This window comes from Anopheles moucheti, chromosome 3, assembly GCF_943734755.1.
Source record: "Anopheles moucheti chromosome 3, idAnoMoucSN_F20_07, whole genome shotgun sequence".
NCBI classification, from domain to species: Eukaryota; Metazoa; Arthropoda; class Insecta; order Diptera; family Culicidae; genus Anopheles; species Anopheles moucheti.
Window position 1 is genome coordinate 47,875,448 of NC_069141.1, and position 17,056 is coordinate 47,892,503.

The window sequence follows — 17,056 nt, forward strand, 5'->3', positions numbered from 1 at the left end:
GTTAGGAGAGATCATTTTGTTTTGTCTTGTGCTGTAGATGTAACAAATTTTGTCATTGACGTGAGTCTATAAGTCCATAAGTTCATTGGGGGATTGGTCTTCCTTGTGCTTCGTTAGCAGCTTTTAAATGTTGTTGATTTCAATTCTCCATCCTAAACTGTTGACTAACATCACAAGTTCACTAACTGGTGTGGAACTAACTGACCAGCTCCGGAATATTCCATATTAGACCAAAGCATCTCCAATGCATCGAATACAGGAACTGAATTGCTCTTTACGCCAGATGTTACTCGTTGACAGAAGTAATTATGCATAATTCAGATTTACTTATTTTGTGCAAAACTCGTCAAATCTGGTACTTTTTATGAGACGGTTTACTTTAGTAGCAAAGTTTCAGGTCTTCCTGAAAAAAAAAATAATACCTTTGCATAAAAACGTAACCCTTAACTCTAATAAGCGTGTAAGCGATAAAACAACAGCACTTCAATTGCAATGTAAAATCATTATTTCACTACCAAATTTCGTGAAACTACATTCTGCACGTGAAAGCCACAGCTTCTATCATCCATGAGTCAACTGTTGGCAGTGAGTGCGCGAAAAGTGTGAGGAAAATATAGCTCGTCTCAACAACTTCAAAGGCAAACATTCCACAGCGGATGTCACATTGCAGAGCTGATGTACTCTAACGTTTCGTTACTCTCGTTCTCGTCAAGCACATCCGAGGTTGTCCATGGGGAAAGCGAACGACGGCGGAAATGAACGTTTACCGGCTAAACGATGAGGTTGACATAATTTTTGACGAGTTTGTGAACGAAAGAAAAAAACGTTTCGTTTGCCGGACACACGCTGTTTTAGAGATACTGGTCAAGAATTGCCCAATATTAAATTTGTACAAACCAAACTGTGCGTCATGTAGGTGAGAATATAAAGTGTGTTGGAAAATGGTATAGGGGATCAACAATGTACAATTCCTTCTCTAATTTATTTTATTAAAGTTTGATAACACCTTGCAGTGAAAAATTCGCTTGTAGAACAGGTGGAATAAGGATGTGTGTGTGTTTTTAAATGTTTTTTTAATGAATTATTTCTTTTCACAACATAAAACGAAAGGTTCAAAGAGTAACAGGGCAAACTGCTGATTTAGCAGTCGTGCGTTGTGTTACAGTTGTGTCACATCGACCAGTAACGACCGGCAGCGGCAACGGAAGCATACTAATCTCACTTTGTCTTTTCCACACATACACACGCTCACGTAGATAATCACATAACACCTGTACTTGGACATTAGTTTGAGTGACAAACACCGATCCTGCTGGCGGGCAAACACATTTAGGAAGCATCCGAACCGTCCGCATCTCTTTCGGGCGTTCGGTTATACTTTTTGGGCTATTCTTAGAAGGTCAGTCCAATGGTGATCTAAACGGCAAGGGCGGAGAACGGGATCTGGCCCGAGGCGTATCGAACCGACGGTGCGCTCGTGTGCGTGCAGTAGTCGCGCCCTCCCAGCATCCCGCGGGAAAACTTGACGCGGTATCTCGGGAAATCCGGACCCTGTCCCGGCCCAGTCAAGGTAGGTAGGGAAATCGGAAAAATGTCAGTTCTCTGACGAGTGATACGCGACGCAGAAGCCGTTTGAACCATAATCGGTATTGGTAGCGATACGCGTGCCAGCACACCCCGATTCAAAACGGGGCGCCGTTCACTTGTTTGCCAGTGATCGTGTGATCATATACTCACCGGTGCGTTTTATCTGCACCGGCTGAAACAACCGTCCTGTCGTTTCGGCTGCCCGGTGACAGACGCGATGAAAGCGATCCGCGACACCGACTGTTTGATTGCGTGAAATTTGTGGCGTCTGGGCGAAAGTTGAAACAAGCAAAGATAACCTCGCGTCTGCATCGTATCAAAGTGGTGGTGAAAGTCGAAAAATAAAACCACCCGTCGTATTCTAGCGGGCAGCCGGTTGGCAGCAGGTACTGCTTTGTTAGGGGGTTGCGAAGAATCGCTGAATAGCTAAACCGTTGGCGAGAAGCTTCATGCGTAAAAATTCGTGCATCGTCGTGTACTTGGAAGGCTCGCTGAGCGTAGACCGTTCGAAACAGTGCGACGCAAAGCCTTGAATCGTACGGTGGTAAACGTCTTAACGAGGCGTGATTGAGTTTGAAACAGTAACTGTCGTTTGGAAGACGAGCAAACCGTGTTAAGTGTGCAGTCAAAACAAAAGTTGCTCTATATTGATCGATCCACCACCGTCCATCTTTCGAACCGGAGATCTTCTATGTGCCTACCTAGCAGGACGGCTGTTAGTATCGGTGTAGGGCGCGTGCGCGATCGTGTTAGTTTGAAGTGACATTTTGCGTGCGCTTAGACATAGTTTAACTACCGCACAGGTGTTGTAGGTCGTGGAAAACGTTCCGAGTGATTTGCCGTAGAGGAAAAAAGGGTGCAAGGAAAGAAAAAAGCGACATGATGTTTGTAACGATCTAACTCGTATTAACTTCTTTACGGTGCAAATATTGTACAAAGTGAAAGTGGCGTATCCATGTTAATGTGAAGGGTGCATAATACAAGAAAAGGAGAGGGATTTTATTTGTTTTTTTGTTTTTGTAATTCATCGTGATCGATACGAATGAGTGGATTCTACAGTCAAATTAAGGTAGAGTTTTTCTTACAACAGTAGCATACCATGCATAGTATATAGTGCTGTTTATTTATTTGTTATATTATTTTTTGTTGGCACTTCCACTTAATACGTTGTGTGAAATCATACAAAACAAATGTGTATGTGAACGTCGTGAATAGAGCAATGTTTCTTAATGACATTCGGGACACACTATGTGATATTTCGATCACGGGAAAATCTAATTGATCGTTCACTCAACTGTCCTACGAGCGCCCAGCTGTTGATACCTCCGTGCTGTACCTCCGTTTGCTTCGCGGATCGAATATTTGATGAGATTTATAGTTTTGCTCTTTTGCCTTTACCGAACATCTGCTCCATCTGGCGCTTTAATGTGACAGTGTGCATGTAGGTATGATCGAAAGGAATTTAGTTTTTCATGTTCCGTTGCCGTCGCAAAATGTGAGGATTGATTTCATTTTCATTTAAGCGGTTATGGAGTGACATTGATTCTGGATGCCTGATGCCTGAGACATTTGAAGAATTGTGGCCCTTTTTAAAGAGATGTTTTGTTTTATGCACATTTATTATGTATATGCATATGTTATGTATATTGTTTTAGAGAATTATTTTTTATTTATTTTTTTTTGTATTTGTATTACATGTATATTTATTTTTTATATATTATTGTTTACGGTCGTATTAAAAGATTAAAATTTGGGAGACATTAATTAAATTATGCTGTTAAAAATTAATGCAATTATGCTCACAATTTACGAACGATAATGCGCAAAAGTAAACCCCTTTTATTCGTTCTTCACCTTGTTTTCATCACCCACCGCACAGTCGATTTTATTAAGCCACTGCGAAATAAACAAAAGAAGGAATTTTGTGTCGCATGAACAGGAACTGATTCGATTCACTCCTGCCCACCGATGCTACAAAGAACAATTGAAAAATAGAACAAAAAGTATGTGTATGAGAAAGCGAGCGATAAAAACTAAAAGTCAAAAGTGGTTCTTCACCACTTACGAGAGGTCGGAAAAACCGCGTGATACACTCGCTCAGGACGATCAGCTGTAAACAATAACAACCGCGCTTCTACGGGAAAGGGAGTATATGGCGCACGCGGCTAACGAGAGAGCTAAAGATACCCGCGACCTACTATTATTAGCAGCATAGTTTACATCGCTTCCACCCACCTACCCGATACGGGCTGCTTTACGCCACTTGTGTGAATGTATTAGAATGAGAAAGGAAATTAGTTCGTGTATACGATATGAGGTAGCGACCGGCTAGTTGAGCTGCGTTGCCTTACTTCCTCGAACTTGATCGCTCTTTTTGATCGCACGCCACTACAGCTGTGCAGTTGCAACAAGTGCAAATGCAATGGTTGCGATTGCATTCGCCACCATGTTGCGGTTCTAAGGAGCGTTCAAAAATAACATCATCAGCGGGTTTAGCCACCGGTTTCGGCGCTACAAGTAGTTGCAATTTTATATTCATACCTAACGTGTTTAAATATCTGTTTTTTTTTTATAAATATTTTCGACGCATACAAAAGGAAAAGGATAAAATAATGTTGAATTAATTAAATCAAAAACCAGTGATCAGTCACATGCAATAAGTGACACCATAAAGTAGCTATTACTGTTCACAACTCCCGGTAAGAGCGTTTCAATTTCACTCTCAATTGGTGAGAAGAGCAAAAAAATAGAATAAGACACACGCAACCCCCAAATGTGTGACCCACCTTTACTCAGCGCACAGTCCGCACCATAAAAAAACGCCCTCCACGACAGTCAGCGACACTTCTTCTCGCTTGAGTGGGTCGCTATTTTTGGGCAGGGCCAGAAGGACCAAAATCGTGTTGAAACGGGTAAAGTGCCGGCATCACTTACTGTAACGCTTCGTAACGGTTCCGTGCGGCCGGTATCGACCGCACTCGGGATGGGTTATGAATCTGTTTTCCATCCGAAGAGATCCGTTGGCGAGGATGGGAGAGGGGGGACGGGGGTATGCAACCGAATGCACCGACAACTGTAGCCGGTTGATGGGCGGCGTGGGCTGGGCCCCGTGTCACAAAACAGTGTCTCCTTACGTGCAGGCTTGATCGGGCGATCGTGTGCCAGTGTGAAGTGTTGCCATTTTCTTGGTTTCTTTTCCGTTTTGTTTTGTGTTGCCGTTGCAGTTGTTGTTGGTTTCCACTATCGTTTGTACGGATAATTGGTTAACGATCATTCGCTGTTTGAAGTCTTCGTTCGTCTGGGTCCGGTTAAATACCGTACAGGAGTGTTTTGTGTGGTGTTATTTCGAATTTTCGCGTGTGTTAATTGGTGAATAAATTTTTGAACAGATTTTTTTCTCGGTTTGAACCGCGGGAAATCATGAGTGATTTTAGTGAGATAGAAGACGCCGCAAAGGTGAGAGACCGTATGCACATTCATAGGTTGGTGTGATTCAACAAACAATGTACCATTGAGTTATTTTTATCTGCGTATGCACAAGCACAAGAATGTGATTCAACGTTTTAAACAACAATTAAAAATGTGGTCCAAGCAGATAGAAAGTCGATAAAACACTTCATTGATATTCTTTCTTTATAAACAACTCTATTTTTTCTGTTTAAAACGACACAACTTTTACGAGCGTACTATAAGAAATAGTTGATAGCGATTCCGAGCAAGTTAAATCACCAAAGGGCATAGCGATCGTTTTAAAGTTAAAGTTTCTTGGTTCTTGGAAAGCGTTTCTTTGCAATTAAATTTTGTTCGCACTGCAACGAAGTGGACGAAACTCGAACTAGTACCGACCACTAGCTACCGATGTGCAATTATGTTCTGCCGGCAGCTATCACGTGCTATAGAACTTTCGCAGCAGCGAGCGGGGAGAAAAACCTTGGGAAAACTTGCGGAAATATTCAGCCAGTTTTTTTGCTCCATTTTATGGAGCTGATTCAACTGCTGCTTTTATGAAACGGTTCGATATCTTGAAGCAATTCGCTTAAAGCGGGATAGCAATTGTCTATCGGTTTCGAGCCAGAGGTGTACACAATCGCGACGTTCCAACCATTTTAGATGCAGTGTAGCGTCATTCTCGATAGCTACTTTCCTGTTAGATGTACGGCCGGCCACCACAACTGGCACCGAACACCGAACCGAACAGAAGGTTAATTGTATAAGTGCGCTAAGTTCAAGGAAGTCGTAAATAACCCTTACCGCGCAGTGCCATAGTGAAACATTTGCGGGTGGTAAATTTCCTCACTTATCTTTCTTTCACGTCCCTATCGTATGTCCATCCCTGTTCGATGGTTCCACTCAAGCGGTTCAGTTTATGGACAGTGCAAACCGGAAACAAACCAGAAATGGCAATGGCCTCGTGAATCATGTACGCTACCAGGCGCCTCCATCGTGTTGTCATCGCCGTCAAGGGGCTGGCGAACCGCAGGCAAACGTCCCATTTGCCAGTTGCACATTAAACTTTGTAAACTAATTATACCCAGCGCTGTTTTCTTCGCGTTCCGAAGCAATACATCCCAATTATGTCAGTTAAGAATAAAATACGGTTAAACTATTGCTCTGGCCTCATTCGAATGAAGCGTCAGTTTATAATGCTTCATTACGTTGCCGTTAGCTAAACTGGTGCGAAAGTGAGACATGGTTTCACAAACAGCGACGCGCTGCTAGAATATCGCAAAAGTGTATAACATTGCACGGTGCAGGCGTATATTAGAGTTTTCCATACTACTATGAGCTACATTTTAACTCGATTCTTTTGTGTCTTCATCCCCTTACAGATGCTGGGAGCTGCACTTATAGGACGGCGTAAAGTAAGTAGTCTCTACATTACTGTCATGTATACGCCGCTCGCTTCTTTTATTAACCTTTCGCTTGTGATACATCCTCCATCTCAAGGAGTGCATCACCTTACCGGCAACAATGTAGTTGAAAGGTTGATTTACTTCCTTTACCTTACTAGCGCTAACTTATCCTTTTCGTGTTCTTTTCCTTTTCTACCCCGTCGCACCCAGAGCTCAGTTGCCAAAGGGAAAACTTTCACCGAGGAGGAAATCAAGGGTAAGTACAATGAAAACGAGCAAAAAAAAAGCTACCACTATCGATTGGATCACCGAGTTGGATCGATTTCAAGTCGTCTCCGCCGTGTATCGAACGCGAACGTGAACCACATTTCGTGCTAATGGCACCCGGTGTCATCCAATCGGCGAGACACACTGCTGGGTGTCGCCGACGTGCTCACAACATCATCATCATCATCATCATTACAAGCGGCGGGAAAGGTCGTTTATGTGCTTTCAGTTGTTATTTCTGTCATTATATTTATTGTTTGATGCACCATCATGCAACCACAATAACACTAAACGTTAAAATGTATCAAATGTAAAGGTTGCTTAGTTTTAAGCTGCGAGGTAAACACGTGTGCTGCGCTGTTGGTAGAATCGTTAAATCGTAGAAAACTATTTGAGCGAAGGTCATGTATAAGATCGACTAGACTACCCATATGGGTTACCCACTAAAGTGAAGAGTTTTTAACAGATCTCTACTTAAAAGGACATTGCCCAAATGCAAGAGAGCGTCTCTCCCCTCTTTTCTTGGCGTAACGACCTACTAGATCTGTCATTTTTCCCATTTTATTTTTGCCAGTTTTGTTACACACGACTTCACGGTCAAGGAATGTCAGCTGTTTGTATTGTTTAGGTCAAAACTAACTGACGAAAACGATCTTTGCGAACACTCCTGTCAATCAATCTCACTGTGTCAGTTGATAGGTTGTGTGCATGAGCATCACCGTTGTGGTCAAGGTTGGACGACAGACGTTTTATTTTGGAATACTTTTAGCTCTTCTTATGAATTTGGTTCCGTTTGCACTCGGAGATATGAAAATTCCATCCGAAAATGTGGAATAACTTTCAAGAAGTGTTACATTTGATGGGGTTCCAATAAACTGAACTAATCTGTACCCTGTACTTAAGGAAGGATTGTTTAGTACAGCTGATTTATTTCATTTATAAATATTTCAAAGCTACGGTTCATTACGAAAAAAAGAACAAAATTAAACTTCCATAGCTCATTTCCACCAGCTTTGCTCCAATAGGCTGGGTATGTATTCTACCCACCTTTTTGGCATCATATCCACATCACTTAGCTAACACAAACAGTAAAGGCCAATCATGAAATAAGTTTACGAGCACGATCTCAACCACAGTCTCGTGATGCAGCAGTTGCACATCTTGAATGCAAGCAACGCTTGTTAAGATTTGACAAAACGGATTGCATTTTATCCGGCCAATGTTCCGGATGGTTTGCAGGTGTCCCATTTCCGCCAGCTCCGTTTGCTTATTTTTTGGCAATCACAGAACACTCGCATCGTCCCATCCTCCTGCACGGGATGGCAGCCGAGACCGAGCGCATTTATTTGCACATTTTATTTCACGGTCAACGGCCCCAGACGGTAACGATCAACAGAACCCCACCGGTCGACCAGTGTGTGAAGTCAGGTGAGGAAAATCTCCCGTCAGTACGACTGATTGCCGTTTCATCGCCGGTTGATGACAAGCTGCCACGAGTGAAGCCTGATTAATTAACATTACCATTTCCCTTACACGGTAGTTTGGGCGTTGTAAAGATGGTTTAGTTGATTGCAACATCGTTTTGCCAGGAGGGAATATGAAATCCAATCCAACATTCCAATATGGCCGATTTGCGGTGACGACTGCATAAAAGGGCGGTGAAAGGAACCGGGGAAACATTGGACTGTTGATGTGTTGCTGAGTGCGGTCTGCTCGCTTTGGTTTGCATAATTGATAATCTTTGCCGAGCGTGCTGACAGTGACAACGCCATTTCTATGTTAATTTCTTCTGTGAGGTGTGATGAAAATTACGCTCAAAATTCATTACCTCGAGTTTATGGCGAATGGGTGAGTTATGGCACTGTTCCGAACCGTGGCGGATGTTGATGTGTAGAAGTTTTGGGTTTTACTGTTTACACCGTTTTATTGCCGGGTAAATTAACTTCCTTGGGCTGTGATAATTTGATTTAAGTACGTTGTGCGATCCTTGTGAGAGGTTGAGGGATATCTCACGGGATATGTTCTCGTTTTTAGAAGGTTTTGTATTATACACACCATTATACTGAATACCTCTTCATTTAAGTTTTCCAAACATCCATATTCTTTACGAGTTCCTCCATTAATGCTGTAAATCAATTCGCCATCAAACAATCAATATGTAAAACAACCAAACCCACAACTACATCCTTCCATTAGCAAAAGCTCAATATATGGCTGTTTGGACAAGTTTTACTTGACGTTAACGAAATCTACCTGAGGGCATCTTCCTCTGCGGGTCGATGGTTGGTTAGAAAATACATCTAATTTATTCATGTAGCAGATTTGCGGTTTGAATTAATGATGATTCCGATAAAACTATTTCCGCATCGAGTATCAGTTCCATTAGCGCAGGGAAATATTTTGGCTAAGACACAAAGAACAGATTCGGGAGTATCAAGGCAAAATCGGTGAAAATGGGCTTTATGACCCTTGTCATAGTGATACACTTCTCGAGTGAAAGTGTAAAAGAGAAGTACGTACCTGTGTTACAAATAGGTAAATTGCTTCTATAATGTCACAAGATAACACAATGACGAAAACTTTACTGTTTTGTTTACAGTTATGGAAAGAAAGTAAACAATTATGTAAAAGAAAATGAAACTACATTGGAATACATTTGACAAGAATCTTTACTAACACAAAACTGTTCTATTATGTTACATGTCGTAAATGTAACGAGTCGTAAATTATTATTGTGATATGTATACAAGGAATAGAAGATCAATAGAAGATCAGACTAATAATTATGCACACAATATTCCTGGTTCGTTTTCATAACGCCTAACTAAGGCGTCTCCCCCGAAAGACTGCCTAAAGATTATGAGAATATGATACACTTCTGTTATGGATTATCATAAACAACCATTAATGAGATAATGTCACATAGGGTTGGTAGATATTGTTTGAGAATATCTTGCGTAGATCGTTTGCTAATAAAGACGACCTGAAGAGAAAATTGATAATCTATGAGTTAATGACGTTAAAAAAAATCCCGGAACAGTGAAAGGAAGAAACAATACATTATAAATTGGTGCAAAACGTAATATGTTACTTAATGCCATATGTTAGACAAGATACATGTTAAAGTGCTTTGTGCTTTCGTTTCTTAAAGCAAATGTTTATTTTAAAAAGATTATCCCAAACTCTAGGGTATCAATGGTTGCTCCCATCTAGATTTGCAATCACAGTGTTATGCGCTACGCTACACACTCAAGCACGTACTCTCTTTAAAATGACAGGTTCTCGTGTAAGATCGTTATAGGTTAAGCTGGTAACTTAAATCACGTACTGACGAGTCTTTTGCAACGTGCCTAGTGAGATGAGCTTGCGAACAGCTCACAGCAGCGGTAGCAGCAACAGGCAACTCGTTGAAAGGAAATGAGTGCTGCGGAAAAGTGGAAAACACCCCGGTGACTCGTGAAACGGTCGTAAAACGATAATCTCTAGCGAAAGTCAACGAAGCGAGAAGGTCAACACGGTGCGGCACCCGAACAATACGATTCGATAGTGCTACAAAATTTCAATCTAGCCCGCATCCACTTCGACCTGTGGCAGAGCTGAACTGCTGTAGCTACCGTATGCCGTATTTGGTGTGACACTTGCTCCTTACTCTTTCGATTTATGGTGAAACGTGCGGACGGAGCTTGTAAGGATTATTTTGAAAGCTCTCTAGCGAAATAAACTAAAACACATACACACACGCAAACAAATGCCGATTGTGCGAAGAAAGTTGCTACATGAGCATTGGCCTCTTTGCGGACCATATCTCGTGCAGTGTACGTTTGCTCTTGACCTTTGCCGATATGAGCAAAGTGTCGCATCGCTCGGGAACAGAACTGCCACCGCTCTGGGATACCAGCTTTCAGCAAACGGCTTCCGATGCTGTATACTGTTTCGATAATGTAATCACGTGTTCGGTTGCGCATGTAATGTACACGAGGCTGCAAACGATGGAAAGCCTTTTTCCCTAAAGCGAAAGGGGCATTCGAGCATTTTGGGCTGCAAGCGTTCAGCAAATGGTTCCGTTTATTGATAGCCATTACGGCAATTCAGTTATGTGGAGTTTTATGGACGAAAGCCCCTGTTATTGACTTTCGTTTACGATGTGCCGATGTTGTACACGACGCGGAAGGATTCTCGGAGGGCAAAAGCAGTGTGGGAAGTAGTGGGTGATGGTGGTAAACTAAGAAACACTATTTTGAATGTGCTGGTTTAGGAATAAACCAAGGTTTGTTGTACTTTATTTATTTTAAGTGAAAATTTATATTTAATACTCCATTTTTTTTAAACATTGACTGCATAAGAGCTAAAGCTCTATTCTTGTCGTGCTCTCCACTGAAGCTTAATCTGAGGATTCTTTTTTGCATAGAGTAGACTATTACTGGCATCTGACTATAAAAAAAAACAGAACACTATCATAGACATTTATCGTGATTTGCTCGAAGCATCATATTTGTATGGTAACATAAAGCTCTCTTCTCGAATGCCTTCCGATGCCCAACGACTGGCAAGCATTTCAAGCAGAAAGCCTCCCCATCGAAACGGATTTTTCTACTGTCATTGGCATTTATCCTTTTTTTTTCCTCGATCCTTTGTTGTCCTTCCGGATCATTGGAATGCCGCTGGCGGGTACGGCAAGCGAAAAAGCGAACCAAAAATCCTCACGCTCCGATGGATTGCATCCCGAACTGGAGAGACATGGAAAAAGGGCAAAAATCACTCATCACCACCGATGAGATCGTGTCCGGCGGGGCTGGTATGGCACTTGCCAGCGCTTCCGGTCTCTAACATTCTTGCCGTCGATCTGCCTATGCTGTTGATTTGGAGTGCCGCGCGTACCATTTATCAGAGTGATTTATGAGAGTTGATTTGATTTGATATTTATGAGCTGCCGTTGGTCATTGGTCGAGTGATCAGAATCAGAAAGAAACCCCAAAGCAACCTCATTTTTTTCTATTTCTGCGTTGCGGTTTTGCTACGGTCATGCGACGGGTGTTATTAGCTGGACATTCTCGCTGTATAAAGATCGTTCTTTTTTAGCATCGAATAGAAGAGAGGTATTAATCAAGTTCGTTGCGCAGAATGCTCTCTAATGATTGTGTTGAAAGATACTGGGAAATGTTTATTGCACAGCTATACTGACCCTTTAAGGACGTTCTTGTCATGTATCGCGATTGGCATGCAGCTGAAATAATGCGATACTAATGGTATGCAAGCAATTCTTCAGCCAAAAGGATTGCAGAAACTTGGTTTATTGCTAGCAGTGTGAAAGTACGTCCAAACCCTTCTGTAGTTCGTTAGAGCTAGTTTGTAGTTTCTTTAACAAAATGCATAAACAATTTCACTGTGGAAGAGAGCAAAAGGGAAGTTCATTTCAGCCGATGCGGATAAGGATTCCTTCATTTCCGGCTAGTGTACGTTTTGTTCTAGTGCTTCTTTGTCGAGGTAAGAACTGGCAGGATATTGTTCCAGCGCTATTGAGTATGGAATTTGTAGAAGTGCACCATGGTTGAAATCTATTGTTAACTTTCTATTGTTTGTTTTTTCTTTCCTTGCTTCTCCACATATTTGTAAAAACCTTGCGGCATGCAAATTAAGTTGAAATAAATAAATAAATAAATAAATAACAAGAAAGCATAGTGTGGTAATAACGTGCGGGAACCGGCTGTGTGAAGGTTCCACACATGATTCGTAGACTTTGCTTCTCGGGATCCATCACTTGGTGGACAGTCGGACAGTACTCGTCGGACTTCGCATTTCGGATTTAATATACTGATGGACACATTTGGGGAACTCTCATTGATTTTGAATGTAGGTAGACAACAGGTTAACTTTACTCTGCCAAACTATACAGCTTAAGTCTGTCTGCCAATAGGTTGATGCTTTATTACATATCGTTCGTACGTCTTTGTTCCTTCTTAGGTGGAGCCTAAGCTGACCTATTTTCCCACGCTAGAATTCTTCCGTGGTCGTGTGTGCATGGTTTGTTTTTCTAACACCTCGTAAGCAATTTGGGCTTGGGTTAACATTGTATGATGTTGTGGCTCAAGTGCGCAGCTTGCCAAGCAGTTTATGTATGATACTCTCTCCCTCTCTTCTTGGCGTAAGGGCCTACTAGATCATGCCTGTCATATCTGGCTTACTAGACTTATTTTACCACGTAGCTGGATTATTAGTCCTTGCTACGGGGGATTGTTCCGAATAAGATTTTGGTCCGGTTTGTTCGTCGGTGACCGTTGCCGCTACCATTATGCCATCGGGCAGCCCTCTTTTATGTATGAGTGTCTAGCTGTATAGCAGATTTTATATAATCCGCTACCGACCTATACTACACTAAAGGTATTTTAGTCCACCATCTGTGCTACACTCAAGCATCCCAATTTTTCCATTGCCTTTTTTCTTTTTACTTCTTGGGATTGCATTTTAGATTGTTTTCAATCGTGCATGTTTTTCATCGTAAATTACGAATTTCTTAGAGATTATCGTAAAAAGGAATAATCCTTGCATCAAACTATGTCAATCTAATCATCACTTTGTTTCCAAATGAATATTTAAAATATTAAAATGTTTTAGAGTCATATTCATTTCTGAATTATAAGAGTCATTAGAGTCATTTCCGCATGAACTTGCATGCACTTGCCGTCCACTTTACCACACTCCAACGCGTTGAAAGTTGAAACGTGGTTGAAATGTCAAAGGTCCCCTTGCAAAACCAGTAACGTACTTCAAACGGCTCCATAGCATGCATGAGCAAACCAAAGGCGGGTATTCGTTTTCATGCCAGCGCACCATAAACCAGTCTCATGCAGCCGATCAATTGCTTCATGAAGAGATGCGTAACTGTAGTCTATTGTGCCAAGGTAACATAATAAATATTAACCGATTTTCCATCCCTTGTAAACCACTGCTGTTTGGATAGAGTTAATGAATGCATCTGCAGTGCATTAATATGTCTTTCCTTAGTCATCATTTCATCCCCTTTGATTGTGTTCTTTTCCTTACTTCCGGTTCCTTTGCTTATCTTTCCACTTTCAGGTTAGTTTAATGAAGCGCCCAATGTGTACGGTTTAACTGATAAGCTTTCCCATCTCGACCGTCGTGTGTTGGACGACGCTGATGACGATAAGGTCATTTGGTTTTGAAGAATATACCCTTTGCCCAAAGTGTCCAAAGTGACCCTATGCAAGCATCGATCTGTAAAGAATAGTTTTCGTTTTCCGATGCTAGAACCTTGTTGCTGTCCCCTATCGGCTTTATATCGGCGTGTCTTGTCATCCATTTGCAATGTGCTGGGACTAACAGGGTGATAAGATGCTTCGCAGATGAACTGTGAGAGATATTGATAGCGCGAAGAAGGTGAAACCATAAAGTGTTACCACCGCTGGTCGAGAAGATAGTTTGATGTGTTGTATCTTCATATCATCACTGTTTGCACCATTCGTCCCAGCACCGGCGAATTACGAGATTTCGTGCGGTGGCTTGCGATAGCGCACTCTAGAGGGTGATTTCACGGTCCCTGCTGATGCTGTCTCCAACGTGCTGAAGGTCGTCAACACACCGCACGCCAAACCGAGTCTCGGTCGGAGTTCTTTTGATTCTTCCTCATGCGGTCTCGCAATCGCCGTCAACCGGGCGTACAGTGAAATCATATTAATCAACAAGATAAGGAAACCCCTGACAAAGATCTCAGCGGGGAACGTCGGGCCCTCGAGTGCCGGTCCTCGGTCACAGCCCACACAACCCACAGGTGGCAAGGGGTGGGAAGGCAAGATATGAGTAGTTGCTCGCCAACAATGGGCGCAGAGGGAAAAATGGCAAGTGCTAACAGTATGGGGCAGCATGTGGAGGTCGCTGACAGCCACTCGGTGCAGCTGCTGGGAGCGATAGAAGCGTCGCCATCATCGTTGTCGTCGTCGTCGTCGTCGTCGTTACCTGCTGAAGTCAACTTCAGTGGGAAGGAATACAGTGTAGACAGTAATTTCCTGACACCGCGTGCGGCACGTGAAGGAACGCCGCCACGGGCGGATGCGCAGATCGAAATAGGTTTACCACCGCGAGCGCCCTCGACCGGATGTGCCAGTGGTGATAGTGGTGAAAGCAACAGTACCAATAGCAGCAGCGAATCCAGCATCGCTGGAGCGCAACCGACAGCAGAGAACAGCCAGCCAAAAAAGAAGGTCATTCGGCGCATCGTAAAGGTCCGGCGCGTCGTCAAAAAGATGAAGAAAAAAGACGAAAAGTTCTGTGAGTGATCATTTCTTGCTACCTTGCCCACGCTATGGGTTCAGTTGTCCTGCTCCTTATTTCTTCATTGCCCATGAACGACCGTCTCTCCCCAAGACGCCAACAGCATCGCATCTCGACCTTTTCGGCGGTGGTACTTTATCACCCGATAAACCGAACTTCCAACGACCAGGACTAAAGAAGGGGGCGAGAACAAGAGGGAAACGTACCGACATCCTCGGCGCGAAGACCATGACCTTCGACCGGAAGTCACCCTTAACGAGACCGACGCGCTCGAAAGCTTCACCGAAACGAAACGCCCCATCAACTCTGACAGTGTGCAAGTTTGTAGTGACAAGTTCTTGCCCTTCGGCCGCATACGAACGCTAATGTTTTGCGCCGGGCTGCGTACTAAGCAGGTGACATTCCATTCATCGAACGACGGCAATCGACTGTGGCGCTATAAAGATGATGCTTTTCATCAGCAAACAATGTCGGTTGCGATAAGATATCTCGCAAGACCTAAAAAGAACGATCGATGGACTTCGTACCAGCGGGGGTTTGGTTTAGTTTTTGGTGCCGACAGAAAACCGCACATGATTGCAAACACTGTACAGGTTCTGCTTCGACTTGATAAGCGACTTGATTGGTGTTGATAATCGACAATCAATTGTGTTTTCGTTCCATCAGCGACCACTTCATTAGCCCACGCTAATCAATTAACAGTGTACCTTATCGCACAAACAGTTATCGTTGCTTTCAGGTTGGTTATGTGTGAATTGTAAACAGAGTTGGTCCGTGAACACAATTTCTGAAATTTGTTTGTGACAAATACACACTCATCTGTTAGGCCAGCACATGATTTAGTTGGAGTTCCTTTGCTCATTATTTCCTCAATTCAAACGTGAGGTTTGATCACATGAAGAATGTGCGAAGAATTAGAACCATTATTCTTCCATACATACGGGATCTAAAATCCTTCGAAGCATCTTCCGCTCGAACGCGGCTAAGAGAACTTCGTCAGTTTTGGACAAAGTCTATGACTCAGAGGCGTATGTGAGTACTGGGACTGTATAAGTGCTACATAGTCCCAGTTTCTTTCGTCGCGACATGTGTTTTGAGCAGAAACGTTAACGTAATAGAATACGCACGATATGTTACAACTGTGGATTCAACTCCTGGCAGAACCCAAGGGGCATGGTAGTTAGGGTTCATCGACCTTCAAGAGGCCTCTTTTCTCTCTCATCTCAAACTTTTTTCAGAGCCTTCTTTGGCGTCTAGGCACAAAGCGGTCCAACATTGCTTGTTACAACCTTTGGCGGATCAGGTTGTAACCTAGACGCTCAGGCCGCTTGAAGTTCGGGACACCGTAGCAACACTTTATTTCAAACAATTATTTATCGCAATGTCAAAAAAGTTCCCTCGGCTACCTGACATTTTACTCTACTTGCATAGATCTGTATCCTACACTGATTTTGGTCTTCATCTCCGAGGTGTATATGGCCCTCTCTACCGCTAGGTTGAAGAGTAGATCATCAGAACAGTAAATATTAAAGACTGGACTAGACTTATTAGGCACATTATTTCAGTTGTTTTGTCATCGTAATATTCCTTAGCTTCATAAGTTCCAATTCATAAGTTTAAACACGAGACTTTGACAGAAAAGAATATTTAAGCTTTATTTATCAGTTTTTAGTCACAGTTACGACGAATAGTGCGACGTGCCTGGTATTGCGACACCCCTGGCGCACATGATGGAACGAAGTAATCGCAACTCTAGGGAGATAGAGAGAACGAATTGAGCGCTAAGTGAGAAAAGATCTAGATCAAGAAAGAAACAAGAGATGAAAGTAAGTCGTGGGGACGGAAGTAGGTGGTGAAGGTGAAGCGTACTAAATAGGACCATTAGCTTCAGAACCTACGCTCCACATTACAATAGTTAAAGAAAGTTATCCAAACAGCCATCAATTTTATTTTTTAATTTAACTTAAAATTGTCCGCCCATAGAATTTATCAAAAATAGCTAAAAACACTAGGTGAAGTCTAACCTAAGCTTAAATTAGTAGGACGCCTCTGATGCCTCTGAG

General features: G+C 42.6%; 1 protein-coding gene across 6 annotated transcripts in view; it reads left to right on the forward strand.

Annotated features, from left to right (window-relative positions):
• The window catches only part of LOC128303457 (calcium-binding protein E63-1), a 68,693-nt gene that overhangs the window by 869 nt on the left and 50,768 nt on the right, over positions 1 to 17,056 (forward strand). For 2 of the 6 annotated variants that reach the window (XM_053040415.1, XM_053040412.1), the window contains exons 1-3: positions 4,972 to 5,043; positions 6,417 to 6,449; positions 6,651 to 6,696. In XM_053040415.1, the coding sequence (XP_052896375.1) occupies positions 5,008 to 5,043; positions 6,417 to 6,449; positions 6,651 to 6,696 (115 nt within the window). In that variant the 5' untranslated portion in view covers positions 4,972 to 5,007. Of the gene's footprint in view, positions 1 to 1,256; positions 1,571 to 4,971; positions 5,044 to 6,416; positions 6,450 to 6,650; positions 6,697 to 14,518; positions 14,991 to 17,056 lie in introns of those variants that run through there. The other 4 variants (XM_053040413.1, XM_053040416.1, XM_053040414.1 and 1 more) reach the window with 3 other exon arrangements.